The following is a 27,022-nucleotide window of genomic DNA, read 5'->3' as shown; positions in this document are numbered from 1 at the left end:
TGGGTTTGACCCCCAGCAAAGTAGCAAGAAAAAAGAGAGAGAGAATAAAAGAAAAAAGGGGAAGAGCTGGGTACAGTGGCACACGCCTGTAATCCCAGCAACTCAGGAGGTTGAGGCAGGAGGATTGCAAGTTCAAGGCTAGCCTCAGTAACGCTGTTTCGGAATAAAAATTTTTGTAAGTGTGGGGGAAGTAGTGGTAGAACACTTGCCTAGCATGCATGAGGTCCTGGGTTAAATTGTCTCTCTCTCTCTCTCTCTCTCTCTCTCTCTCTCTCTCTCACACACACACACACACACACACACACACACACACACACGAAAAGAAAAAGAAGAAAGAAAGAAATGAAATGAAACCAAAAAGGAAAGGCAAAATTTGGTCTTGGAAGTACATGAAAGTTCAGTTTTTGGATTCAGGAATAAGGTCACAGAATTCCTACCTAAGTGGTATTCCTGGGTTAGTAATATACTATTTGATAATCTAGTGTAAATGAGATAACAAATATAGTCTTCTGCAGTACGTAGGCATTCAATAAATATCCAATTCCTTTCATTTCTTTTAGGTTATCAAAAACATTCACTTGTCTAGTTGCCTCTGTTTAATAATACAAAAAGCAGTAAAATGTATGATATAATCTCATTTTTGTTAAACACTGCATACACTCTCACAGAAATTATGTAGGAGTCATGTAAAAAAGGTGAATTTTTTTGTTTTGTTTTTTGGAACTGAAGATTAAACCCAGGGGTGCTTAACCACAGAGACCACATCCCCAGCCCTTTTTCCTTTTTATTTTGAGACAGTGTTTTGCTAAATTGCTTAGGGTCTCACTAAATTGCCAAATCTGGCCTGGAACTTGTAATCCACCTGCCTCAGCCTTCCAAGTCACTGGGATTATAGGCTTGAGCCACTGCGCCCTGTGAAAAATAATTTTTCTTGAAGAAAAATTTTTTTCTCTGGAAGAAATGTTTCAATAACATATTAATATTTCAATCCCTAAGAACACCAGTTAAAAATAATGTTTAATATTTTAGTCAATGAATTGAGAAAAAAATGTTCAAGAGACATCCAGCTATGATTCCAAAGTTAACTTTTCTATAGTGGTTACATTTTACATACTTATTCTTTTAGTAGATTTTACTTACTAGTATAAATAGTTTTCTTAAGGTCTTGCTGTTTTGTCTATGCCCCCTTTCAAAGACTTCTTTACAGTTTTGGCACAGGGAAACATATAATTAAGTGAACCACTTAAGTTTTCCAATCTCAATCTATTTTTCACTTTAGCCTTGAGCAAAATTTTTATACCTTATAACATAGTGTTATATACTACAACATAAACCAATAGAATACTTAATACTGATATGCATAATAAAAATGAGAAGAAAAAGTCCATTGGTCAAAAATATGCACAAATAACTATTTTTATAATAGTAATAAGATCAACTAGAACAGAAGAATATACAAAATTCAATCTTCTATTTTTAAAATATAAAATTCTGATTCCATTTTTAAAATTATTATAAACTCTAAGAGACATTTACTTAAATATCACTTACCCTATAATAAAACCGGGGAATGGTTTTATATAATTCATTTGTGTTTTTTCTACCTCCTTTCCATTCTGAGTAGTATTTGGTAAATAAATCCATTTCTTCATCTTTTAATTCTTGTTCACTTTTTTGATCTGATAACAAAAAGAATTGAGAGAAAAGACCTCTTCAAAAATCAAGTAATACTTTTACTCAGGTCATTCTATATATCATAGTCTAATTTAAAAAATTGCAGAACTTCATGTTTAACTTTCTTGAAATACTAAGGATCACTATCTGCCATTGAAACAGCCCCCTCTACATCTTCCGACACTGGAGTAGAGGCGTGAACAAAACAGTCCCTGACTTCCTGAATTGTCAGCTTCATAATCACTGTTCCTCTCCCTTATGCAAAGAACCCCCTTTCTGAAGTCAAACCTCAAGGCTCTATTATCCTCCAACCTGCCTGTCGTTGGCACATAACTGTTTCTTTCAGTCAGTCCTCCTTATTTAGGGTGAATAAACATTTTATGTGGGTGACTGATATCCTTAAGACTCTGAAGGCTTTCACCTCTACTCTACTCTGTCACTCAGTTTCACTATAATACCACAGATCTTATCTGCTCCGCATCTGAAATTTTAAAACTCTAATATATACCAGATGATTTTGTCTGGTCATTGAGAATCTCACAGCCATAATATTTGCTCTTTGGACTCCACTAGGATTTTCAATTCTATGATCTATTCTCTCAAAAGTTTAATTTCATCTTTCTGTCTCACTTTTTCCAACAAGCTTCTTGTTCCCTTGTATTCCCTTTATGACCTTATTTTTGTTGCATCTTTCATGTTAATTTTTAGCCTTGGACAAACCCATAATTCAATTTCTTTGTTACATATGGCTCCATGCTATTGGAAAAAACTGCAAAGTTTTGCAAATAAGGACATATCTTACCACTAGATTTAGCAATGTGGATGTCACTAATGATTCTTGACAAAAGGGAATTAGAGACAAGTACAGATTTAGCCAAAAAGGCTTTTAAGAAGTATTGTTATAAGAGAGACAAAAATAAGTCATAGCTACAGGTAGGAAATAAAGGCAAAAAAGTTTCTTTAAGGAGATGGGGTTGTAGGTCAGTGGTAGAGTGCTTGCTTAGCACAAGTGAGGTACAGTGTTCAATCCTCAGTGCCACATAAAAATAAAGAAAAGAAAGGTATTGTGTTCATCTATGACTAAAACCAAATTTTTAAAAAAGTGTAAGATGGAAGAAATACATTCTCCTTTATATGCTGATGGGAATGATTAAGAAAAACTGACAATGTAGAAAAGAAGGTAATTGTTAAGAATTCATCTGTGAGACCCCCCCTAAAGCTCAGGAAATAATGCCAAGAGTTAATAAATGGGATGGCATCATTAAAAAGCTTCTACATAGCAAAGGAAACAATTAAGAATGTGAAGAAAGAACCCACAGAATGGGTGAAAATCTTTGCTAGCTACTCTTCTGACAGAGGATTAATATTTAGAATATGTAAAGAACTCAAATAACTTTACATGAAAAAACCAAATAACTCAATTAATAAATGGACAAATGAATTATATAGACACTTCTGAAAACAAGAACTACAAGTGGTCAATACATGAAAGAAAAATTCAACATCATTAGGGAAACGCAAACCAAAAATACACTGAGATTTCAGCTCAAACCAGTCAGAATGACAGTCATCAAGAATACAAAGAGAATACAGTCATCAAGAATACTGGAGAGGAAGTGGAGTACACTATTGGTAGGGCTGTAAATTAGTACAACCACTATGGAAATCAGTATGGGGGTTCCTCAAAAGACTAGGCATGGAACCACCATATGACCTAGTTATCCCACTCCTCAGTACTTATCCTGAAAAATTAAAAGTCATCATACTATAGTGTTACATGCAAAGCCATGTTTACAGCAGCACAATTCACAATAGCCAAACTATGGAAAGAGCATAGGTATCCATCAACAGATGAAGAGAGAGAAAATATGGTAGTTTTAACAATGGAGTTTTATTCAGCCATAAACAAAAATGAAATTATGTCATTTGCAGAAAAATGGATGGAACTAGAGACCATTATGTTAGGCAAAATAAGCCAAAATCAGAAGGTCAAGGGTCATGTTTTCTCTCATATGTGGAAGTTAGAGAGGAAAAAGGAAAAGAAAGGTGGGAGCACATCTCATGAAAATCAAAGGGAGATCAGTAGAGGAAAGGGACTAAGAGGTGAGAGGTGGGGAGGGAGGGAAGAAGTATTAGGGAGAGTGATATAGGCCAAATTATATTGTTATATTGTGTGCAAGTACAAATACTTTAACAACAAATCCTGCCATTATGTACAGCCATAAGGCACCAATAAAAAATGTGGAATAAAAGCATACCTCTGTGAGTAGGCAAAAAAAGGTTTGAGCACAAAGGATGGGATCTAACGCACTGATGCAGAAATAGCCTTAAAAAGGAACTATTATTGTAAAACCTAGGTAACTTATTTTTGTTTTGTATTGTTTTGTTTTGTTTGCTTTTCCTCTCTCCACACACTAAAGTGTAAATTCTACAAGGACAGGGAGTTTAGGCTTTTTCCCCTCAAAAAGTACTAGGGATTGAAACCAGAGGTGATTTACCACTAAACTTCATCCCCATTTTGAGACAGGGCCTCCCTAAGTTACTAAGGCTGGCTTGGAATGGTCTCGGGAACTCTTGCCTCAGTCTTCTGAGTAGCTGGGATTACAGATGTATGCCATTGGGCCCAAAAAATACAGAGATTTTTGTCTGTCTTGCTTACAGCTACAGCCTAGAATATTACTTGGCACATAATAAGCATACAATAAATATCTGTTAAAGAAAGGAGTGGGTTGAAGAACTGTGGGAAGAAAGTAGAAGTACATGCAACTTCTTTGAGAGATTCCTTTTGGGGTGTGTGTGTGTGTGTGCTGGGTCCCTAGTCCCAGAAGTAGTCCTATAAAGGGTGCAAAGAAATGTAGCACAAGTTAGAAGTTAACTTTTTCTTTTCTTTCTTTAACATGGGGAATATTATAGAATGTGAGCGCTTAGAGTCAGTAGAGCTGGATGTGGTGGTTTAAGCCTGTAATCTCAGCAACTGGGGAGGCTAAGGCAGGAGGATCACAAATTCATGGCCAACCTCAGCAACTTAGCAAAAGGCTATCTCAAAAAACAAACAAACAAAAAAACCAAAAACTGGGGATGTAGCTCAGTGGAGAAGCATCTCTGGGTTTAATACCTGGTACCAAAAGCAAACAAACAAAAAACAAAAGGACAAATGAAATGGTCCAGAAGAGAAGGAAATTTTGATGACTATGACAGAAAGGTTACAGGTGGAGAGAAGTCAGTGAATCTAAGAAAGGGAATGTGGAGCTAAGGGTTTAGCTCATGGTAGAACACTTGCACAAGGCCTTGGGTTTGACCCCCAGCATGGCAAAAAAAAAAAAAAAAAAAAAAAGGGAATGCAATCTGTGTAATCTAGTGCAGTAGTGGAAGGACTCTCAAGTAGGAGCATGAACAATTCATTTAAACAAATGAGGCAAAGTGTATGGTCCCTATGGCCAACGGCTGACAGAAATGGTAAATGGGAACATGTGAAGTTCTCCTTTGACTGCTACTTTTATCAATGAGAGATTTTAAAAAGCAAACAAGGTCATCAGATGAAGGTGAGGATAAACTGGAGGTTTAGGAAATGAGAGAAACCAAGTGTATAAGAGTGAATGCCTAGGGGTACACTTGCATATGTGACTGAAGCACCCACTTTAGGTTGGTGGACATGGATTGAGAAACTCAACATGGTTGTGTTTTTCTCCTGCCAATTTCAGCAGCCCCGTGCAAGCGTATAATAGTAAGGATTTAACCAAGTGGGTTTATATGCCAAGTATGAAAGATAAGTAAAAATTGGAATATGAAATCTAAAATGGGTAAGAAGGAAAGATGAAAACGGCGACCGTAAAAAAGGCCGTGGGATAATGAATTCCTAGTGAGGTCGAGGAATTATTGCTGGAGCCAGAGTTCTTCTCAGTTATTCCTCATAAGTGTAGCTCAAGACCCTGGAAGTCAGAGGCTCAGCCTAAGCTTTAGTTCTTGCAGATCCTGTCTTAGAGAAGTGTGGCTCAAATCTTTTTGGAAGCCTAAAGCATATTCCACAACGCCTTTGTCCAGAGGTACGTCAGATGCGGAAAGTACGGCTCTCACTTGCTCCTCCCCGTTTCTCTCCCCACCTCTAGTTTAGGGCCGGGCTATCCCAGCAGACGGCTCCTCCCAAACTCACTGTTCGGATCGGTGTTGGGCGTCGCTAACCGCCTGCGAAGCACTTCTTTCCAGTCCATGGCAGAATCCCGCGCAGTAGCTCCGGCATTTGCTGTTTATTAACGGCTCCACCCCACCAGCTCGGACGTCAGAACCCGCCAAGCTCGGTAGGGGTTAGGAAGGCCGCCTAACTGCCATTTTTGATATGGGCGGAAGTCTTAGCCAAAGGAAAAAACGGCCACTCTAGGTGTAACGGAGGATACAGCGATTACCGCTACCTGATGGGGAGCAGGGGTGCAAAGTGGCCCTCCTTAAACAGGCGTCCCAACCTCACCAAAACCGATGTTGAAGGCTAGAATAAGGAAGATCGCGTATTTCTTAAGGGTGAGCCTTTGGCGCGTGTGCACCACGTGATTCAGGAGTCCATCGGTGCTTCCGGCTTGAGAGACGCGTCTTCTTCACAACTTTTTTTCATTGTTCTGGAGGCCGGAACGGTCCCTTGACTGTACAGACGCTTTATTGTGGTTGTCTCCACCCCGCCCCACCTCCGGCACTACACGTTCCAAAGTCGCCTTTTTTCTCGCCGCCAGACCCGGCCCAAAGCGTGCGTTCAGCTCAGCCACGCCCTCGCGTGCCCCGGTGCGGGTGCGTTGTGGACACCGTAGTTTCCGCCGCGTCTATGCAAGTGCTAAGCCTCAGTGCTGTGGTGAGTTGTTGAATGAAGTGAAGTTCGTTTGCGAGTGATCCGTCCACAGTCACGTGGGTACCCTTCCTAGATCACGCTTATCTGAGTTGTTGGGGCGACAGGAACCCCGGCTCCCATCCTCCATGTTTCGTCTTACCCCGTATGACGAGTTGTTGTGCAGGGAGAGGGGCCCCTAGACTTCGCCTTTTATCGTTGTCGCTGCTAGTGGGGCTGGGGTCGGGGCGTATTTGTTTGGTTTGACTTTAATTCCTCCTTTCCAGCGCCTATGAGATCCAACCTCTTTTGAGGATAGTGGTAAACCACTTGAGTCAAACTGCTTTCCTTGTTCTTTTTTCCCCAGGTTCTCGGACAGGAATGTAACAGACCCCAGAGGATTCCTGCTTTGTCTCCTGGCTTAAGGCTTATGAGTGATGTTGGCTATCCCTGGATCATTGTTTAATGAAGAGAATTCACCTGCCTTTGTTGCTGTTAGCCCCAAAAGCAGAACATTGATTTGGCTGTAAAGGAGAAACGGAGTCTCTTTTTTAAAAAGTTGCTCTTTGAACCCCCACCCGAAACCCCAATTCCTTAATTTTGCTGTAGAAGTCGGGGTTTTTCAGGAACATCTCTATAATTGGTGCTGATCTCACTGCATAATGACTTTTCCTTTGTCAGGTGTTCGAAGCTTTCGTAACCTTTGGAAGTGCAGCCCATACTTTGGGCCAAGTCCAGGGCACTCTTACTTCTTCCTCACAGACTACTGTGGTGTCAGGAACCAACAGAGATGGTTTTCTCTTAAAAGAATGTCTCCACAAAGTACCAAAGCTACAAATCTGCCAATTGCCAAGGCCAGATATCTCAGGAAAGGAGAGGAGGGCAGTATTAAGCAAATGTCTTTTGATTCTCATCTTTTTGCAGCTGGAGCAGCTAAAAGGAGATCACAGATGAATCCTCAGAGTAAAGATCATGTCTTGTCTCCCGTCAAGAACAGTTCTATTCAACTCCCAGAAAAACCTTTGGATTCCAAAGAATGGGATAAACTTAAGGAAGATTTTCAAGGAAAGGCCAATTTTGAAAATTGGATAAGTTCACAGATGGCTCGCTGTCATAGCCCTATCGATGTGGCTAAATCTCTGCTGGCATGGGTAGCAGCAAAAAACAATGGTATTGTAGGCTATAATTTACTGGTCAGGTATTTGTATCTCTGTGTCTTTCATAAGCAGACATCAGAAGTTATTGATGTCTATGAAATCATGAGAGCGAGATACAAGAGGTTAGAATCTGGGGGTTATAGTCTTCTCATCCGGGGATTAATGCATTCAGACAGATGGAGAGAGGCCGTGATGTTATTAGAAGATATTAAAAAAGTCATGACCCCTTCAGTAAAGAACTATAATGACTGTATCCAAGGGGCTCTTCTTCATCAAGATGTGAACACAGCCTGGAATTTGTATCAGGAATTGCTAGGCCATGATCTTATTCCTATGTTGGAAACTTTAAAAGCCTTCTTTGATTTTGGAAAAGACATAAAGGATGATCACTATTCCAACAAACTACTAGACATTCTTTTGTATCTAAGAAATAATCAGCTATATCCTGGGGAGTCATTTGCACATAGTATAAAAACATGGTTCGAGAGGTAATTTTGATTTTTCTTTATGTTTTCATTTTGTTATACCCCAAAGTAGCCCTTTTTGTTGTTGCTGAGAATCAGTCTATTAAGATGATACTTTTTTTTTTTTTTTTTTCCATCTCTAAGTAAGATTTGTTTTCCCTTTAAGACAAAGTTTTCTGTCTTTGAAACAAATAGTGACATGGATGTGGGGGTATTACTCAGTAGAGTGCCTAGTGTGCACAAGGTCCTAGGTTTGCTCCCCAGCACTACAAAAAAAAAAAAAAAAAAAAAGGCAGTAGCATAAACAATTTGTTAATCTGTACCCTTCATATAAATATAGAGCATTTGTAGTTTTTATGTATGTTTTCCTTTCAGAAGGATCATTTATTTTGTTTTCTGAGGCATCTAGTATAATGTACATACTTAAGAGTAGTATTTGTGGCCATGTTCATAGGAAAAAAAGCATGGCCAGGTGCAGTGCTACACACAATCCCTGTGACTCAGGAGGCTGAGGCAGGAGGTTTGCAAGTTTGAGGCCAGCCTCAATAATTTAGTGAGACCCTGTTTCAAAATAAAAAGTAGATAGGTCTGGGAATATAGCTCAATGGTAAATTGTCTCTGGGTTCAATTCCTCAGTGCCAAAAGGGGGAAAAAAAAAAAAAAGGGAAGAAAACAGGATATAGTATATGGCTGGAGTTGTCCTTAGGCCATATTTGTGTTTTTAGAAGTTATGTTTGAAGTCTAGTGACTCAGATAATGTGCTTACATTTATTCTGTTTAATCTCTGCATTTTATCAACTTCTGTGGGTTAAATGGGATGAGGTTCCTGATCAATTCCGATATGCAAGTATTAATATTAAAACATCATCTTTTTGAGTTTGGATCTTTCATTATTTGGCTGCTTTCCAAAGCTCTCTGCTTTCTCTTTGTTTTTACACCCGTTTATTGCTTCAGTCTTTATTCTCATTTCTTCACCATTAATGGTTAATGGTGAAGACCTTCAAGGTCCTTTCTAAAAATTCATTCTGTCTTTTCCACCTCCTTTTTATAACATGATCATGTTTACAGAGCTTTGAAGTAGGTAGATTTAGACTTGAAGAAGTTGAAAATTGGATGGCAGGAGGTGAACCAAAAAGGAAGAAGGAGATCCAGAGGAGGGTACCATCTGCTCTTTAGCCCCATCACAGTTTAATAACCACTCTTGTAATTAGACCATTCTAAGGAAGTATCTTGAACCTTTCACACTTATTACAGAGTTTCTAAATAAAATATCTTTCAGTTCAGTAGGGATCTAACCTGATGATTTGGTTTTGGTTCTGTTATCTTTTTTTTTTTTTTTTTTTTTTTTTTTTTTAAATAGTGTTCCTGGAAAGCAGTGGAAAGGACAATTCACCACAATCCAGAAAAGGTAAGGCTAGTATTTATTTTTAACTTGTTTGATTCGGGTTTAGTAAGTTTTATTGCTATTAATTTGAAAACATGGAAAAACACTTCAGGGGTAGGATAAATGAGAGCATATAGAGTGCCTGGGGAAAGAGCCATGTTTTGCTTGTGGAGACTTTACAGTGCTCAAAATGTTTTTCCTTCCTGTTGGTACGGTGAACCCGTGTGAAGCCTTAGAGATGTTTGCACCTGGTAATTTGAGACACAGTCGTGTTTTAGGAATTACTTTAAAAATTTCATCCGATGCCTGGCAATTTATTCTTTTGGTTTTTCTGGCACACAAATATATCTAATCAGATGCATGTGATGATTAAAAATGTTTTCATGTTCTTTTTTTATTACTTTCACTTTCTTTGTGTCTAGAATTACTAATTTTAGAAAAGTTCTTTTCCAGCGCATTATTTAACATAAAAATTTTAATTACAGTGGTCAGTGTTCAAGCTGTGGAAAAACCATAGAGTCTATTCACTTGAGTCCAGAAGAGTATGAATTTCTTAAGGGAAGGATCATAAGGGATGTGATAGATGGAGGTGACCAGTACAAAAAGACAACACCTCAGGTGAGTCTAACAGTCTTTATTATATTCTTGGGTTGCTTGTCTAGGGCAGGGCCCAGCAATTTTTTTCCTATAAAGAACAAAATAAATATTTCAGATTTTGTGGGCTATGCAATCTCTGTTGTAGCTTTTCAATTCAGTTGTAGTTGAAATAGCCATATTCAATATATAAATAAATTTGCATCCATTAAAACTGTTCACAGAAACAAGCAGTAGACTGGATTTGGCCCATGACAACAGTTGACAACCTTCCAGAGATTAGAATTTCATGGAAAAATTGTGTTATACTCTCATCTATTAAAGTCTTGTTACATCTAGGTATAGTAAGTGCAAGTAAACTAAAAAGACAAATGCTTATTCTTTGTCTAAGGGCTTCCAGAAAACTGTTGAGTAAACTCCTGTAAAAACAACTTTTCTGGTCAAGGTAGTTTAGGGAAACTTGTTAAAATTGCTCACATTTTCTTAGCATTGAATTTGATTCTCTGAGCCATATATAATAACTTCATCTTACCAATCTTGAGTTCTTTATGATGGGTATTAAGATTAAATTGAAGAGGGAATATACTTTTGTACTTCCATCCATGGGGGAAGATTGCCAATTATCTCAGTCCTTTTTTTTTTTTTTCTGTTACAAAGTAAAAATGAGAAGCAAAATTTATTTTGCCTCTCACCTTGACTTTTCATTTTAATTTTCATAAAATATCCCTATCATATAAATACCTTTAATCCTCTGAATAAAGTAAAAATCTTGTCCACAAAAACAGTATATTCATTTTATAGGGCACCTTTTATCTAACTTTGCTAATAAAATGACAATTAACATTTATTAAGTAATGCTTAGTACATTAATTACCTTACATCTCATTTAATCCTAATAACTACCCTATAAGATACTATTTTATTACTCTTTTCCATGTGGAGTGTTGAAACTGGGAGAGTAAATCTGCCCAAGAATACCAGGACTTAGGTTCCAGCTTGGAGAAGAGAGCTAATCTGGAGGTTTGGGAGGGCATTATCACTATGGTAAATTAATCCCTAGGAATGCCTGAATTCATCCAGGAAGGAGAATGGGAAGAGTACGGGCTGGGTTCAGAACTTGGTGGCAGGGTAGAATGGGGAGCACCAACATATGAAGAAAGGTCAGAAAAGTAGTTGTATTTAGTAGAATAGTTAGAGCAACACAGTCTATTCAGTGCAGTGTAACAGATCCTCAACTCCCATCTGTCTCATTTTGAATCCCATTTAACTTTCTTTGATTTTTATTGCAGAATAGTATTCCATTATGTGGCTATAACAAGAAGATTTATAAATTCATTCATTGGTTGATGGACATTCTCTAATTTGGGGGCTATTATAAATAAAAGTGATCAGAATATTCTTATACAAGTCTTTGTATTTTATATTTGTGTATTAGTTCCTAAGGCTACCCTAACAAACTTCCACAAACTGTGTGACTTACAATGATAGAAATTTATTCTCACACTGTTGTGTAGGATAGAGGTCTGAAATCAAGGTGTTGTTAAGGCCGTGCTCCTAAAACTTGGAAAGAATCCTTCCTTCCTTTTTGCTAGCTCCTGAAACTTTTGTCTCCTGGACATTGCTGGTGTTTCTTGGTTTTTACCTGCATCATCCATTCTTTTCCTCTATCTTCACATGACCTTCTTTGTCTCAAATCAATGCCTTTGCAATGAGAGTTCCCAGGAGGGGGCGAGTTTTGAGGAAGGGGCATTGCTTCTGCCAGCAGACAGCTCAAGGACCATAATTCATTTGCTGCTCCTAACGGTTTAGCTATTCTAATAGCTAGGAAGTGGTATCTCATGGTGATATTTTTAAAAAATAGTTTTAGTTGTACATGGACACAATACCTTTATTTAATTTATTTACATGTGGTGCTGAGGATCGAACCCAGTGCCTCACATGTGATAGGCAAGTGCTCCACCACTGAGCCACAACCCCAGCCCTGTGATTTTAATTTACATTTTCCTAATGACTAAAGTTGAGCATCTTTTTATGTTCTTAATTGCTATCCACATATTTTCCTTGGTGAAGTGTTCGTTAGATCTTTTTGTCCATCTTAAAAAAATTTTTATGGATTTATTTATTTATTTATTTTTATTGTAAACAAATGGGGTACAAATTGTTTCTGTGGTTGTACATGAAATAGAGGCGTACCATTTGTGTAATCATACATTTACACAGGGTAATGACGTTCGATTCATTCTGTTATTTTTCCTCCCCCCCCACCCCTTTTTTCCCTCTATAAAGTCCCTCCTTCCTCCATTCTTACTTCCCTCCCACCCCCCATTATGTATCATTCTCATTATTGAGTTTTTAGAGTTGTTTAAAGGACTGGGGATATAGTTTAGTGGTAGAGCACTTGCATAGCTTACACAAGGTCCTGGGTTGAATCCCTAGCACTGGAAAGAAAAAGAGTTTATGTGTTTTAGATACAAGTTCTCTGTCTGATAAACAGTTTGTAAATATTTTCTTTCAGTCTATGATTGCCTTTTATTTTCATAACTTTGAAGATTCTAATTTAATTGCTCTGGCTTGGAGAGGTCTTGACATTAGGATTTTACAAGCTCCCAAATGGTTTAAAAGTATAGTCAAGAACAACGGTAAAATACAAGTCAGTAACAGAAAAATATCTGGAAATGCACAAGTACTTAGAAAAAAAAAAAAGAACAACGGCTTATAATGTGAGATTTTAAAGAAAACTGATACATGGCAGCTTCTTTTCTGTGGGATAAATTCAGGAGGAAACCTCAATTACAGAAAGTAAATTTTTACATTTGTTTAGTGTACCTAGACAACATAGCCAGCAGATGGCAATAATGTAACATACAAAAATTATTTTAGGTTATGGCCTGGTCAAACAGATTAAAGGATTGGTGAAATTCTTTGAAACTGAAAGATACTGTGTCATTTTTAAGTTTAGTTAGTAGTAGTATGTAAAGATGAAAGTTATAGATTTGAATTTTAAGTGAACAAAGCAGAAGTCCAAATAATACGTGTCCAATAATTTAACTACATGAAAGAACATCAATGATGATCAAAAAGTTGATATGGAGCTAGGGGGATAGTGTGAGTTTAATATTAACCAGGTTCTTTTCCCTCTTATTATCCTTCATTCTTTTTTATTTTTTTTATTTTTTTTCCCACCCTCATTCTTTATTTTATTTTATTTTTTTATTGTAAACAAATGGATACATGTTATTTCTCTATTTGTACATGGGAGTCAAGGCATACTATTCATGTAATCATAAGTTTACATAGAGTAATGTTGTTTCATTGTTATTTTTTTCCCTTCCCCCCACCCCACCCACCCCTCTTTTCCCTCTGTACAGTCCTTCCTTCCTCCATTATTACCACCCTCCTTATCCCTAACCCTAAACCTAACCCTAACCCTAACGCTAACCCCTCCCACCCCCCATTATATGTCCTCATCCGCTTATCAGCGAGATCATTCGTCCTTTGGTTTTTTGAGATTGGCTTATCTCACTTAGCATGATATCCTCCAATTTCATCCATTTACCTGCAAATGCCATAATTTTATCATTCCTCATGGCGGAGTAATATTCCATTGTATATATATGCCACAGTTTCTTTATCCATTCATCAATTGAAGGACATCTAGGTTGGTTCCACAATCTGGCTATGGTGAACTGAGCAGCAGTGAACATTGATGTGGCTGTATCTCTGTAGTATGCTGATTTAAGTCCTTTGGGTATAGGCCAAGGAGTGGGATAGCTGGGTCAAATGGTGGTTCCATTCCAAGCTTTCTGAGGAATCTCCATACTGCTTTCCAGAGTGGCTGCACTAATTTGCAACCCCACCAGCAATGTATGAGTGTACCTTTTTCCCCACATCCTCGCCAACACCTATTGTTGCTTGTGTTCTTGATAATCGCCATTCTAATTAGGGTGAGATGGAATCTTAGGGTAGTTTTGATTTGCATTTCTCTTATTACTAGAGATGTTGAACATTTTTTCATATATCTGTTGAGTGCTTGTAGATCTTCTGTGAAGTGTCTGTTCATTTCCTTAGACCATTTGTTGATTGGATTATTTGTATTCTTGGTGTAGAGTTTTTTGACTTCTTTATAGATTCTGGAAATTAGCGCTCTATCTGAAGTATGAGTGGCAAAGATATTCTCCCACTCTGTAGGCTGTCTCTTCACATTACTGATAGTTTCCTTTGCTGAGAGAAAGCTTTTTAGTTTGAATCTATCCCAGTTAATGATTCTTGCTTTTATTTCTTGTGTTATAGGAGTCCTGTTAAGGAAGTCTGATCCTAAGCCAACAAGTTGAAGATTTGGACCTACTTTTTCTTCTATAAGATGCAGGGTCTCTGGTCTGATTCCGAGGTCCTTGATCCATTTTGAGTTGAGTTTTGTGCAGGGTGAGAGATAGGGGTTTAATTTCATTCTGTTGCATATGGTTTTCCAGTTTTCCCAGCACCATTTGTTGAAGAGGCTATCTTTTCTCCATTGCATATTTTGGCCCTTTGTCTAGTATGAGAAAATTGTATTTATTTGGGTTTGTGTCCATGTCCTCTATTCTGTACCATTGATCTATCTGTCTATTTTGGTACCAATACCGTGCCATTTTTGTTACTATTGCTTTGTAATAGAGTTGGAGATCTGGTATTGCGATACCCCCTGCTTCACTCTTTCTACTGAAGATTGCTCTAGCTATTCTGGATTTTTTATTCTTCCAGATGAATTTCATAATTGCTTACTCTATCTCTGTAAGGTACATCATTGGGATTTTAATTGGAATTGCATTGAATCTGTATAGCACTTTAGGTAGTGTGGCCATTTTGACAATATTAATTCTGCCTATCCAAGAACATGGGAGATCTTTCCATCTTCTAAGGTTTCTTTAATTTCTCTCTTTAGTGTTCTGTAATTCTCACTGTAGAGGTCTTTCACCTTTTTTGTGAGACTGATTCCCAAGTATTTTATTTTTTTTGATGCTATTGTGAATGGGGTAGTTTTCCTAATTTCTCTTTCTGAAGACTCGTCACTTATGTATAAAAATGCATTGGGTTTATGAGCATTGATCTTGTAACCTGCTACCTTACTGAATTCACTTATGAGTTCTAAAAGTTTTCTGGTGGAATTTCCAGGTTCCTCTAAATATATAATCATGTCATTAGCGAACAGGGATAGTTTGAGTTCTTCTTTTCCAATTCGTATCCCTTTAATTTCTTTAGTCTGTCTAATTGCTCTGGCTAGAGTTTCAAGGACGATGTTGAATAGAAGTGGTGAAAGAGAGCATCCCTGCCTTGTTCCAGTTTGTAGGGGGAATGCTTTCAGTTTTTCACCATTTAGAATGATATTGGCCATGGACTTAGCGTAGATGGCCTTTACAATGTTAAGGAAAGTTCCCACTACCCCAATTTTTTCTAGTGTTTTGAGCATGAAGGGTTGCTGTATTTTATCGAATGCTTTTTTTGCATCTATTGAAATAATCATGAGATTCTTAACTTTAAGTCTGTTGATATGGTGAATGACATTTATTGATTTCTGGATGTTGAACCAACCTTGCATCCCTGGGATGAAACCCACTTGATCGTGGTGCACTATCTTTTTAATATATTTTTGTATGCGATTTGCTAAAATTTTGTTGAGAATTTTTGCGTCGATGTTCATTAACGATATTGGTCTAAAATTTTCTTTCCTCGAAGTGTCTCTGTCTGGTTTAGGTATCAGGGTGATACTGGCTTCATAGAATGAGTTTGGGAGGGTTCCCTCCTCTTCTATTTCATGGAATACTTTGAGGAGTATTGGAACGAGCTCATCTTTAAAGGTTTTGTAGAACTCGGCTGAGAACCCATCTGGTCCCGGACTTTTCTTTGTTGGTAGGCTTTTGATGACCTCTTCTATTTCATTGCTTGAAATTGATTATTTAAGTTGTGTATGTCCTCCTCGTTCAGTTTAGGTAATTCATATGTCTCTAGAAACTTGTTGATGTCTTTGAGGTTTTCTGTTTTGTTGGAGTATAGATTTTCAAAATAGCTTCTAATTATGTTTTGTATTTCACTCGTGCCTGTTGTGATATTTCCTTGTTCATTCCGAATTTTATTGAGTTTTCTCCTTCTTTCTCTTTGTTAGTATGGCTAAGGGTTTATCAATTTTGTTTATTTTTTCAAGGAACCAACTACTTATTTTGTTAATTTTTCTGATTGTTTCTTTTGTTTCAATTTCGTTGATTTCGGCTCTGATTTTAACTATTTCCTGTCTTCTACTATTTTTGGTGTTGGTCTGCTCTTGTTTTAGGGCTTTGAGCTGTAGTGTTAAGTTGTTTATTTGTTGATTTCTACTTCTTTCGTTGAATGCGCCCCATGAAATAAATCTTCCTCTAAGTACTGCTTTCATAGTGTCTCAGAGATTTTGATATGATGTGTCTTTCTTCTCGTTTACTTCTAAGAATTTTTAAATTTCCCTCCTGATGTCTTCTGTTATCGATTCATCATATAATAGTGTATTATTTAATCTCCAGGTATTGGAGAAGTTTCTGTTTTTTATTCTGTCATTATTTCTAATTTCAGTCCATTATGATCTGATAGAGTACAAGGTAGTATCTCTATCTTCTTGTATTTGCTAACAATAGCTTTGTGGCATAAAATATGGTCTATTTTAGAGAAGGATCCATGTGCTGCTGAGAAGAAAGTGTATTTGTTCTTTGTTGGATGGTATATTCTATATATGTCGGTTAAGTCTAAATTGTTGATTGTGTTATTGAGATCTATGGTTTCTTTATTCAATTTTTGTTTGGAAGATCTATCCAGTGGTGAGAGAGGTGTGTTAAAATCACCTAGTATTATTGTGTTGTGGTCTGTTTGATTTCTGGAATTGAGAAGGATTTGTTTTACGTACATGGATGAGCCAATGTTCGGGGCATAGATATTTATGATTATTATATCTTGCTGATTTATGCTTCCCTTAAGCAGTATGTAATGTCCTTCTTTATCCCTTCTGACTAGTTTTGGCTTGAAGTCCACATTATCTGAAATGAGGATGGATACTCCAGCTTTTTTGTTGTGTCCGTGTGCATGGTATGTTTTTTCCCATCCTTTCACCTTTAGCCTATGGGTATCTTTTTCTATGAGATGAGTCTCTTGCAGGCAGCATATTGTTGGATTTTTCTTTTTAATCCAATCTGCCAGACTTTGTCTTTTGATTGATGAGTTCGGGCCATTAACATTCAGGGTTATTATTGTGATATGATTTGTATTCCCAGTCATTTGACTCATTTTTGTTTTTTGACATGATTTGGTTTCTCCTTTATTTGACTATTCCTTTAGGCTAGTTCCTCCCATTGCTGATTTTCATCGTTGTTTTTCATCTCTTCCTCATGGAATATTTTGCTGAGAATGTTCTGTAATGCCGGCTTTCTTTTTGTAAATTCCTTTAGCTTTTGTTTATCATGGAAGGATCTTATTTCGTCGTCAAATCTGAAAGTAAGTTTTGCTGGGCATAAGATTCTTGGTTGGCATCCATTTTCTTTCAGGGCTTGGTAAATGTTGTTCCAGGCCCTTCTAGCTTTTAGGGTCTAGATTGAAAAATCTGCTGATATTCTTATTGGTTTCGCCCTGAATGTAATTTGATTCTTTTCTTTCGCGGTCTTTAAAATTCTGTCTTTATTTTGTATGTTAGATATTTTCATAATAATGTGCCTTGGTGTGGGTTGTAATTTTGTATATTTGGAGTCCTGTAAGCCTCTTGTACTTGGTTTTCCATTTCATTCTTCAGATTTGGGAAATTTTCTGCTATTATTTCATTGAATAGATTGTTCATTCCTTTGGTTTGTTTCTCTAAGCCTTCCTCAGTCCCAATAATTCTTAAATTTGGCCTTTTCATGATATCCCATAATTCTTGCAGATTCTGTTCATGATTTCTTACCATCTTCTCTGTTTGGTCAACTTTGTTTTCAAGATTAAATATTTTTTCTTCAATGTCTGAAGTTCTGTCTTCCAGGTGTTCTATCCTATTGGTTATGCTTTCTGTGGAGTTTTTAACTTGGTTTATTGTTTCCTTCATTTCAAGGATTTCTGTTTTTTGTTTTTTTTTTCAGTATCTCTAACTCTTTATTGAAATGATCTCTTGCTTCCCTTATTTGCTCTTTTAACTGTTGATTGGTGTGATCATTTAATGCCTGCATTTGCTCTTTCATTTCCTCGTTTGCTTCCCTGATTGTTTTAATTATGTACATTCTGAACTTCCTTTCTTACATTTCTTCTGCTGTGCTGTCATTGGGTTTTATTGATATAGTGTCTAGGTTTGTTTTTGACATTTTCTTCCCTTGTTTTCTCATATTGGTCAGATGTCAGTGGGACTCTGCGATATTGCAGATTTCCTCTGTTGGCTTATAGTGTCCCTGTAGGTTTGCAGTATATCACCTCCCAGCCTTCAGTAGCCTGAAGTCTTGCAGAAACTTGATAATGCAGTGCTTCCGAAGACAGCTGCCCCTAGCCCACTACTGGTTCCAGGGTTTGGAGCTGGCTCTGTGCAGAAAGCTCTTACTGGGCGGTCTGCTCCGAGAAGCTGGCCGTGAAAGGAGCCTGCCACCGGAGGGAGCAGGGCTGCTTGGGGAAGTCCCTGGCTGCCCTGTCCTGGTCCTTGAAGCTGCCTGCGGGCCAGAGCTCGCAGCTGGCTCTGGGACTTGGAGCTGGTTCTGTGCAGACAGGCTCTCACTGGGGGGCCTGCTCTGAGAAGCTGGCCGTGTGGGAGGATCCCACCACGGGAGGGAGCAGGGCTATCTGGGGAAGACTCTAGCTGCGTTGCCCTGCTCTGATAAGCCGCCTGTATCCGGGCCTGCCACCCAGGCCGAGCTTCACCCGGTGGGGGAGACTCACCCCGTGTCTCTATTTTAGTCTGAGTCTCTCAATGCCTCCCCTTCTTGAATCCTGGGTTCTGGAGCGACAGGAGATATAGTCACCCTCTATTCCGCCTTCTTGGATCGCCCCATGGAAAGACTATCCTTCATTTTTAAATTACAATCCCCCCCACCCCCGCCCCTTATTCAACTTCCCAGTTCTTGTGCCAGGATCTATGGCATACACGTATAATCCTAGCAACTTGGGAGGCTGAGGCAGGAGGATTACAAGCAAGGTCAGACTTAGGAACTTAGTGAGACCCTAAGCAACTTAGTAGTGAGACCCTGTCCCAAAATAAAAAAAATAAAATAAAAAAAGGCTGAGGATGTGGCTCAGTGTGAAACACCTCAGGGTTCAATCCCTGGTATAGTCCTTTTTATATTCTTAAAAATTATTGAAGACTCCAGAGTGCTTTTGGTTTATATATGGTTATATCTGTTGATAATTTCTGATGTAAAAATATACTCTGAGAACCTTTAAAAATATATACTAATGTATTCAGAATAATATAAAAACTGTCACCTGTTAACATAAATGTAATTTTTTTATGGAAAATAATTCTGTTCAAAACAAAATGTTATGAATGAGAAGATTGTCTTATTTTTTTGCAAGATTCTTATTACATGACTTAAGACAGTTTCTTTTTACAGTGAAAGATCTTAGATTTGGATTTAACCAACTGCACTCAGATGATCCCCATTTGTTGGCAATATCAAAAGCATCATAGTCAGTAGACAGATGAACATAGACCTTCTTTTTACATCAGTCTTGATCCACTTGTTAATCTTGTCCATGTCATTGTCATAGAGCTTCTTCATAGCCTGTTCAATCTGGTTGTTGGTCAGTGAACATATATGTGGCATGGGGTTGGTCTTCATGAGCAACTCAGAGATGAGGGGGATCTTGATGATGGCATAGTCAAACTTTATTATCCTTGGGGTGCTCTTTAAAGATATGTATGCTGCCTTGGGAGCTGAAGTATCTTGGGCTGCTGGAATATAGTGATGGGCAGATCTTTTATGTGTGTGGCATCAGATGCCTTTTAATACTCCTTCTTAGCCTTTAAAACCATAACTTTGGATTTGGCTGTGAGGAGTAGGGTTTCCTACTGCTCTTTGAGCACCATCTTCGTGAAAAGGGTCAGCAACTGGATTTTTTTTATCTGCTTATGTGTTCATTCTTTTACAGCATATTATTTTAGTTGAAGTTATATTGTTTAGTTGAACAAAAGTAGTTAAAACTAAGCAAAGGCAATGGTTTCACTACTCAGCATATCTTCTATTTCATTTCTTCTGTTCTTTTTTATTGAGATATTTCATTATCTTCTTTCACTTTCTAAAATGGAGGTGAGCTTTTGTGATCATATGAAGAAACTGGAGGCTTTCAGAGATACGTAGCATGGAAAGCAAAGACTATTTTATTGACACTTTTACATAATAGTGGTTATTCTACTTTGATTCAATAACAGAACTCCACAATATGTTTGTGAGCAAATGAGAGTGAAAAAAGTATGTAATATCTTAGTATTATGAAAATAATTTTAACATTATGGAGCCCCTAAAAGGGTCTTGGGAATGTTAAAGATCCTTGCAACTCTGTTTTAGAAAATGTTTTGCTTTAGATGTGTTTCCCTTTTTCTGTTTAAAAAAAATAAGTAAAATTTATTTCCATCAATTTCATTACACATAGATATTAAGAAATTAAAACAAAGGGAATAGTTTCACTCTTCAGCATATTTTCTATTTAATTTCTTTTATTCTTTTTTATTGAGACTTATTTCATCATCATCTTTCACTTTCTAATGTAGAGGTAGATTTTTTTTTTCTCTCTTTATAAAGATATATGTATTAACTACAAAAAACTTCAGTAGGGGCTAGGGATGTAGCTTAGTGGTAGAGTGCTTGCTTAGCATGCATGAGGCCCTGGGTTTGATCCCAAGGACTGTACCTCCCCACAAAAAAATTCAAAATAGCTATAAAGAAGGACATAACAACCTTCCAAGAGCCATTCATCTTATTTTATTTCCATACTGAGAATTGAACCCAGGAGTATTCTATTATGAAGTTACATCCCCAGCTCTTTTAATTTTTGGTGCACTTTCCTGGCTTAATGGGGGAAAAAAAATCTGAGAAAGAAATATATCTGTAAACTGCATATTTTGAAGTATGTTTAGAAAAACCATTAATGAATAAATAGCTTTCAACTTACAGACATTTTACCTAATGCATACTTAATGACTAATGCTAATGCCCTTTCCTTTTTCCTCAACTTCACATTTAAAAACTGAAAAATAGGCATATTTAGATCATCCAGGTATATTGAAACAGGGATTCTGACTAAAAAGGTACAGCTCTTAGAAAAATCAATCCGTTCAGAATTACAGAAAGGGTAAAAGCTTAAAGAGAAGTAGACTCACTTTCTTAGTAGTGCCTTCCCCTTATTTCTGTATTCTTTGTTTCCTTTTATATAACACTAGCTGATATTCCACCAACTGGGATCCAGTCTCTTTTGTGAGAGTTGGCTTAAAATGGTACACTTTCCTTTTAATGCCCAGCTGAATTCGGTTTTGTAAGGGAATAATTGTATGTGAATATGGGTGATTACTGGTGTTTTAAAGTTGGTTAGGTGATTTTTAGACATGGAGACTGTTTTAGTGGGCACATCTGAGGAGGATGTTACAGTGAGAAATTTTGTGTGGATTCTAGTGCTGAAAGCAGAGGAATAAAGTCACTTTAAAGGAGGTTTAACAACAAGATTCAGCTTGTCTTATTTTAAGACAGGGTCTCTGAGTTGCTGAGGGTCACTAATTTGCTGAAGCTGGCCTAGAACTTTCATCTTCCTGCCTCAGCCTCCTGAGTTGCTGGGATTATAAGCATGTGTCAACTGCACCTGGACCGCCCCCACTTGTTTTTTTTTAAATACATATGTATTCATGGGGAAAGTATTGTGAGTACTAAATAGCCATCACATAAGTGAGTTTTTATAAATTGAGGTGAAAGTGAGGCAGTACCTGTAGTGACCACACTTTCAGTTTTCTTTTCCTTAAAAAAAAAAAATCTTGCCTCAAGGTTTGCAAGTTCAAGGCCAGCCTCAGCAACTTAGTGAGACCCTCAGCAATTTAGCAAGACCTGTCTCAAAATAAAAAGATAAAATGGTCTGGGAATATAGTTCAGTGGTAAAGCACCCTGAGTTTAATCCCTAGTACAAAACCAAAAAAAAACCTTCCTCAGATTTCTGGCTCAGTTTTTCTGTAACAGTTCCTAAATATGTCAATTTTATTGCTTTTTTCATTTGGTCTTCCTATAGAATAGAATAGGGTATTTAAGACAGATTAGAAACTGGCAACTGAACACACAGCTTATTTCCAAGGGAAGAGAAAACTACCAGTGTGAGAGAGCATCATCTGAGATGTCGAGAATAAAGGCAAAGACCTCTGATCTCCACGGCACAAAACTCCAGTCTTTATGCATCCCCTCCTGTAGTCTTCCCTGACTCTCTCAGTACAACTTTCTCTTTCTAGTTATTCATGTCAAAAAAGACCAGAGTTATCCATGACTCTCCTCTTTACTTCATATTTCATCTCCAGTCTTCTAGAAAATCCCACTGATTTCCTTCAAATTGATCTGACACTTCTCACCACCTTCATTACTATCACTTTTTGATCCAAGTTGCTGTGATCTCTAAACTAGACAACTGAAATAACCTAGTAACTGGTCCCTCTGTTTCCCAGTGCCCAAGTATGTTTTCAGTACATCAGCCAGAGTAGTCTTTTTTTTTTTTTCCTGAGAACTAAGAATTTAATCCAGGGACATTTTACCAATGAGGTACATTCTCAGCACTTTTTATTTTTATTTTGAGACAGAGTCTTGCTAAATTGCCTAGGGTGGCTTTGAATTTAGGATCCTTCTGCCTCAGCCTCCTAAGCTTCTGGATTATGCGCATGTGCCACTGTGCTTGCCAGAGTGGTCCTTCTAAATCCATGTCAGGCCATGTCATTCTACTTAAAACTTTCTAGTAGCTTTCCATCTAATTCAGAGTCTTTACAATGACCTGTGAGGCCCTTCACAATCTGGCCTCTTTTAGCCTCTCAGATCATACCATTTTCCAGCCATCCTGGACTCTTTGGTGCTTCTTGAACATTCCAGATATGCTTCTGCCTCAGGACCTTTGCACTTACTGTTTCCCCTTCATCCAGATATTAGCATAATCACTCATCTGTCTCCTTCAGGTCTTTTCTTACATAGTGTGTCTTAGAATGGCTTTTCCTGATCACATTATTTATAATTGCATTTGTGCCCTCACCCTTACCCTAGCATTCCCTGTCTTCTGTCCTTGCTGTATATTTCTCCATAGCACTTATCACCATCTGATATACTATAAATTTTATTTGGTTTTACATCTATCTTTTTTCCATCTTATTATGGATGGTTCATAGAGGCATGGAATTTTGTTTATTTTGAATGCTTTAAATTAAAACAGTGTGTGACATAAAGATGCTTAGTTTACTGATTAAATGAATATTTATTTATTCTGTGCCAGGCACTGTACTGGGATCTTTGCATAAGTTTTCTCCAATTGTTTTGATAGTCCTTCAAAGAAGGCAGCATCCCTTTTTTGTTAGACCTCAGAGAGTTTCAGTGAATAGCTAAGCAAAATTTCCAAGTAGCAGAAATATGCCTAGAACCCAAATCTGCCTTACAAATCTGAGTTCTATTCATTAAGCTTCCCTGTATTCATAATGAAAATACTGGGTCACTTAAGAAATTTAGCAAGATACCTATTGTTTAATGTTCTTCGTTTGATGAAAGAAGACATGTACTATGTTTCAGGCAATTCCCATCTTGGATTAGCTTTATTTTAAAAGATTAAAATGAAAGGAACATGCTTCAGTTAACTGGAGAATTTACTTATATGTAGAACACATCATTACCCCAAAATACAACGTAGAAAAGACTATTATTTCTGTCAGAGAAGGTTGAACCAAATGTCCAGCATCTCTTCTGGCTCTGTGATTTTTGACTTCCCAATTGTTGCCAGGCAACTTAGTTATCTATTAACAAAAGTAACATAAGGTTGGATTTTTTATAATGGAAGCAGAGATGAGCGTGGAGCCCTGAAGACTACAGAGTAGAATAGAAGCTGTTCTTTCATTCACCTGAATGAACGTACAGAGCCTGCAGTGTCAGTTTGGAAGGAAAAGGGACATCAAATCATTATTGCAGTTTCAATGGTATGAAGCTCTTTTTTAAAAGAATATTTTTAGTAGAGTATCATAACTATGCATAGTAATTAGGTTCATTTTGACAAAATCATACCTGCCAGGAATTTGATTTCAAGCTCCTCTTCTCCTATTTCCTCTCCTCCTATTTCCTCTCCTCCTCCCTCTCCCAATACTCCCTCCTCTATTAAACTTTCTTTCTTCTACATATACATAAAAGTGAAATTCCCTTTGGAATCTTTATATATGAATATAGCATGATTTTGTTAAATTCATTCCATTTATCTTCCCCTTTCTCTTCCTCCCTCTTGTTCTCCTACATCTACTTCGCTGATCTTTCCTATATCTTTATGATATCCAATCCCCTCCCCTACTGCCTGGTATAAAGCTCTTTTGACAACCTCTCTATCTTTCCTTAATTTCTAAAGGTAGAAATTCTAAGTTTTTGCATGTTGAGCAGAGCACGATACCTCTCATTAACCAGCACTACTTTTTAGCAAAAAAGCTTACTTTTTAAGCTTTTTGGATTAGAGGTTCTTCTCCAAGATTTGAAGAAACAGAAAACAGAAGAATTAAGAATTTGGCACATGAAAATATCAAAATTGAATCAGATCAACCATCTAGAGTAAACTACTAATTGAAAGAAAATAAAAGAAACAGAGAAATGTGTTAAATTAGACACCTCAAGAGTACAGTCACCAAATCCAGTCTGGGAAATGACAAAATAAACAACCCAGTTTCTTCCAGTAAATCAATTGCAAGAAAAAAAGAGAAGCTAGAACCTATAGATTGAAATTTGAGATGTGGCAGCAGACGAAAATGGGTCCACAGTGCCTGATTTTAAAAATCAGTTGAAGGACTCTGAACACCAATTATTTGGAGCTACTGAGAAGTTATTATTGATTTTTACTTAGGAGTACTAATGCTAATGAGTTAAAACTCTTTATATTTCAGAACTAAACACTGAAATGTTTATAAGGTGAAATGATGTGATGTTTTGAGACATGCTGCAAAAATCAGTGGGCATGATGGCGCATGCCTGTAATCTCAGCAACCTGGGAGGCTGAGGCAGGAGGATTGCAAATTTAAGGCCAGCCTCAGCTTAGTGAGACTGTGTCTCAAAAAAATAAAAAGACTAGAGTTGTGTCTCAGTGGTTCAGCGCTCCTGGGTTCGTTCCCAGTACCACAAGAAAAAGTGGGAAATAGGGGATGAAATAGATGGGGTTACGTATGAAACAAGATTGACATGAGTTAAAAGTTTATTGGTCCATAGAGATTTATCATGTTATTTTGTTTTCTTTTGTATGTTTGAGATTTTCATTATAAAATATTTTTAAAAATCATAACATGTTTTCAGGATAAAAGTTATGAAGAGGGAGATTATAGAACAGTGCATCCTTAGTGATTTTCATCAGAGGCAACATCTTTTATAGTACATTTTCTCAGCTAATTAGGTATGTATTCATTATAAAAGATGAAAACAATTAAGAAATATCGGTATAGAGTGAAAGTCCCCTTCTTTAAACAAAGAATATTTTTAAGATACTGAAAATTGTCATGTAATTTGCACGTGGTAATGTTTCTTTTTCCATTTTTGAAAGGCACAAGAGATGATATTTCTTAATGGAGTAGAACAGCTCATTTAGATTCAGAGTCAACTCTGTGGAGAGTTTTCCTATTGTACTGCATTGCCATTGCTTTGCAAAAGAATTGTTAATATTTGCTCTGTAGTTAAGAAAAAGTCCCATTCTTGTTAATCCATTGTGTAGTGAAAACTAACTAAAGTGGCAGTTTGGAATGCTCCAATATGCAGCTACCCCTACTTTTAGCGCAGGTGGCAACTGCAGATTAATTCTGGTTTGGTGAGGCCTTCCACAAAGGGAAATTTGAACCTGAGAGCTTGTGTCCTCAACAGTGCTAATTGGAAGTTGTGGAGTGAGGGGATTTCCACTCTTTGTTAATAAGGATCTCCAGGCACATTTCCTCTGTTTTTGCATTTTCCTCAGCTGTGAAGCAGCTGTAGGGAAGTAAAATGTGATTTTCTTCATTCGGGAGTGCCAGCTTTTATTTTGGAGACTTGTAATTGGAAGAGTGGAATGTGAATGGACTGACCTACCTATGTGACTGATTTAAACACTAGGTTTGTTTTGTTTTTCTCTTAATTAGTTCATTGCATTTGTGCTGGCAGTGAATTTGCTCAGATGATTTGAATTAGCAGGTCACTTAGGTTGTCTCAAAAATGAGTATCTTTCTTAATGGACCACTTCTTTAATTAATAGTATGATTCTTTGCAAGGAGATTGAAAAAACCAAGAATGGTAAAATTATATTCTGTCATATTAATAAAAATACTGTAGTTCCTTTACAGATTCATGCTGTATAAGTGCTTATTTTTTGGTTGAACTGATGATTTACCCTGTAAAATTCTCCAAAATGAGAAAAGTGGCCAGAGGATATTTTTCAAGAAAATATAATAAGGCCCTATCAAATACCGTGCCCAGGTACAATGCTGGTGGAAAATGAAGGGAACTTGTTAGTAGAGTAGATGTGAGGAGCCATTAGACTTTAGATGAAAGATCTGAACATAAATTAATACCTTTCTTCCAGTCACTGTCAGTATCCCATGGCTGGTTAACTGTGGTTCTTTTTCTTTTCCCAAAAAAAAATATTTTTAGGGGCCTGTACTATATCTAATCATGGGCCAGATCTGTGGAGATGGACATTTTTGGTGTGATTTCTTCCCAGGTCCCTCACCATTGTGTTTATGGTATAAAGCTTATATACCTGTAGTTAGATATGGCTATTTAAAAACAAGAACTGG

General features: G+C 37.3%; 2 protein-coding genes across 6 annotated transcripts in view; one reads left to right on the top strand and one right to left on the bottom strand.

Annotated features, from left to right (window-relative positions):
* PPP2R3C (protein phosphatase 2 regulatory subunit B''gamma) overlaps window positions 1-5,963 on the bottom strand; it is a 47,582-nt gene extending 41,619 nt beyond the window's left edge. For all 4 annotated transcript variants that reach the window (XR_013760618.1, XM_079120098.1, XM_079120099.1 and 1 more), the window contains exons 1-2: window positions 5,825-5,963; window positions 1,552-1,679 (exon numbers count right to left, since the gene is read on the bottom strand). Coding sequence is in view for 3 of the 4 variants with exons in the window: in XM_079120098.1 (XP_078976224.1) it covers window positions 1,552-1,679; window positions 5,825-5,882 (186 nt within the window). In the remaining variant the exon portion in view is untranslated. The remainder of the gene's footprint in view (window positions 1-1,551; window positions 1,680-5,824) is intronic.
* Window positions 5,964-6,371: 408 nt separating this feature from the next.
* PRORP (protein only RNase P catalytic subunit) overlaps window positions 6,372-27,022 on the top strand; it is a 148,066-nt gene continuing 127,415 nt past the window's right edge. The window contains exons 1-4 of one of the 2 annotated variants that reach the window (XM_079119699.1): window positions 6,372-6,508; window positions 6,849-8,126; window positions 9,463-9,510; window positions 9,972-10,104. In XM_079119699.1, the coding sequence (XP_078975825.1) occupies window positions 7,144-8,126; window positions 9,463-9,510; window positions 9,972-10,104 (1,164 nt within the window). In that variant the 5' untranslated portion in view covers window positions 6,372-6,508; window positions 6,849-7,143. The other variant, XM_079119700.1, reaches the window with a different exon arrangement.

The sequence above is a fragment of the Sciurus vulgaris genome, assembly GCF_902686455.1.
Source record: "Sciurus vulgaris genome assembly, chromosome: 2".
Taxonomy (NCBI): domain Eukaryota; kingdom Metazoa; phylum Chordata; class Mammalia; order Rodentia; family Sciuridae; genus Sciurus; species Sciurus vulgaris.
The sequence above is the reverse complement of the archived record's forward strand: the minus strand, read 5'-3'. Positions and strand labels throughout refer to the sequence as shown.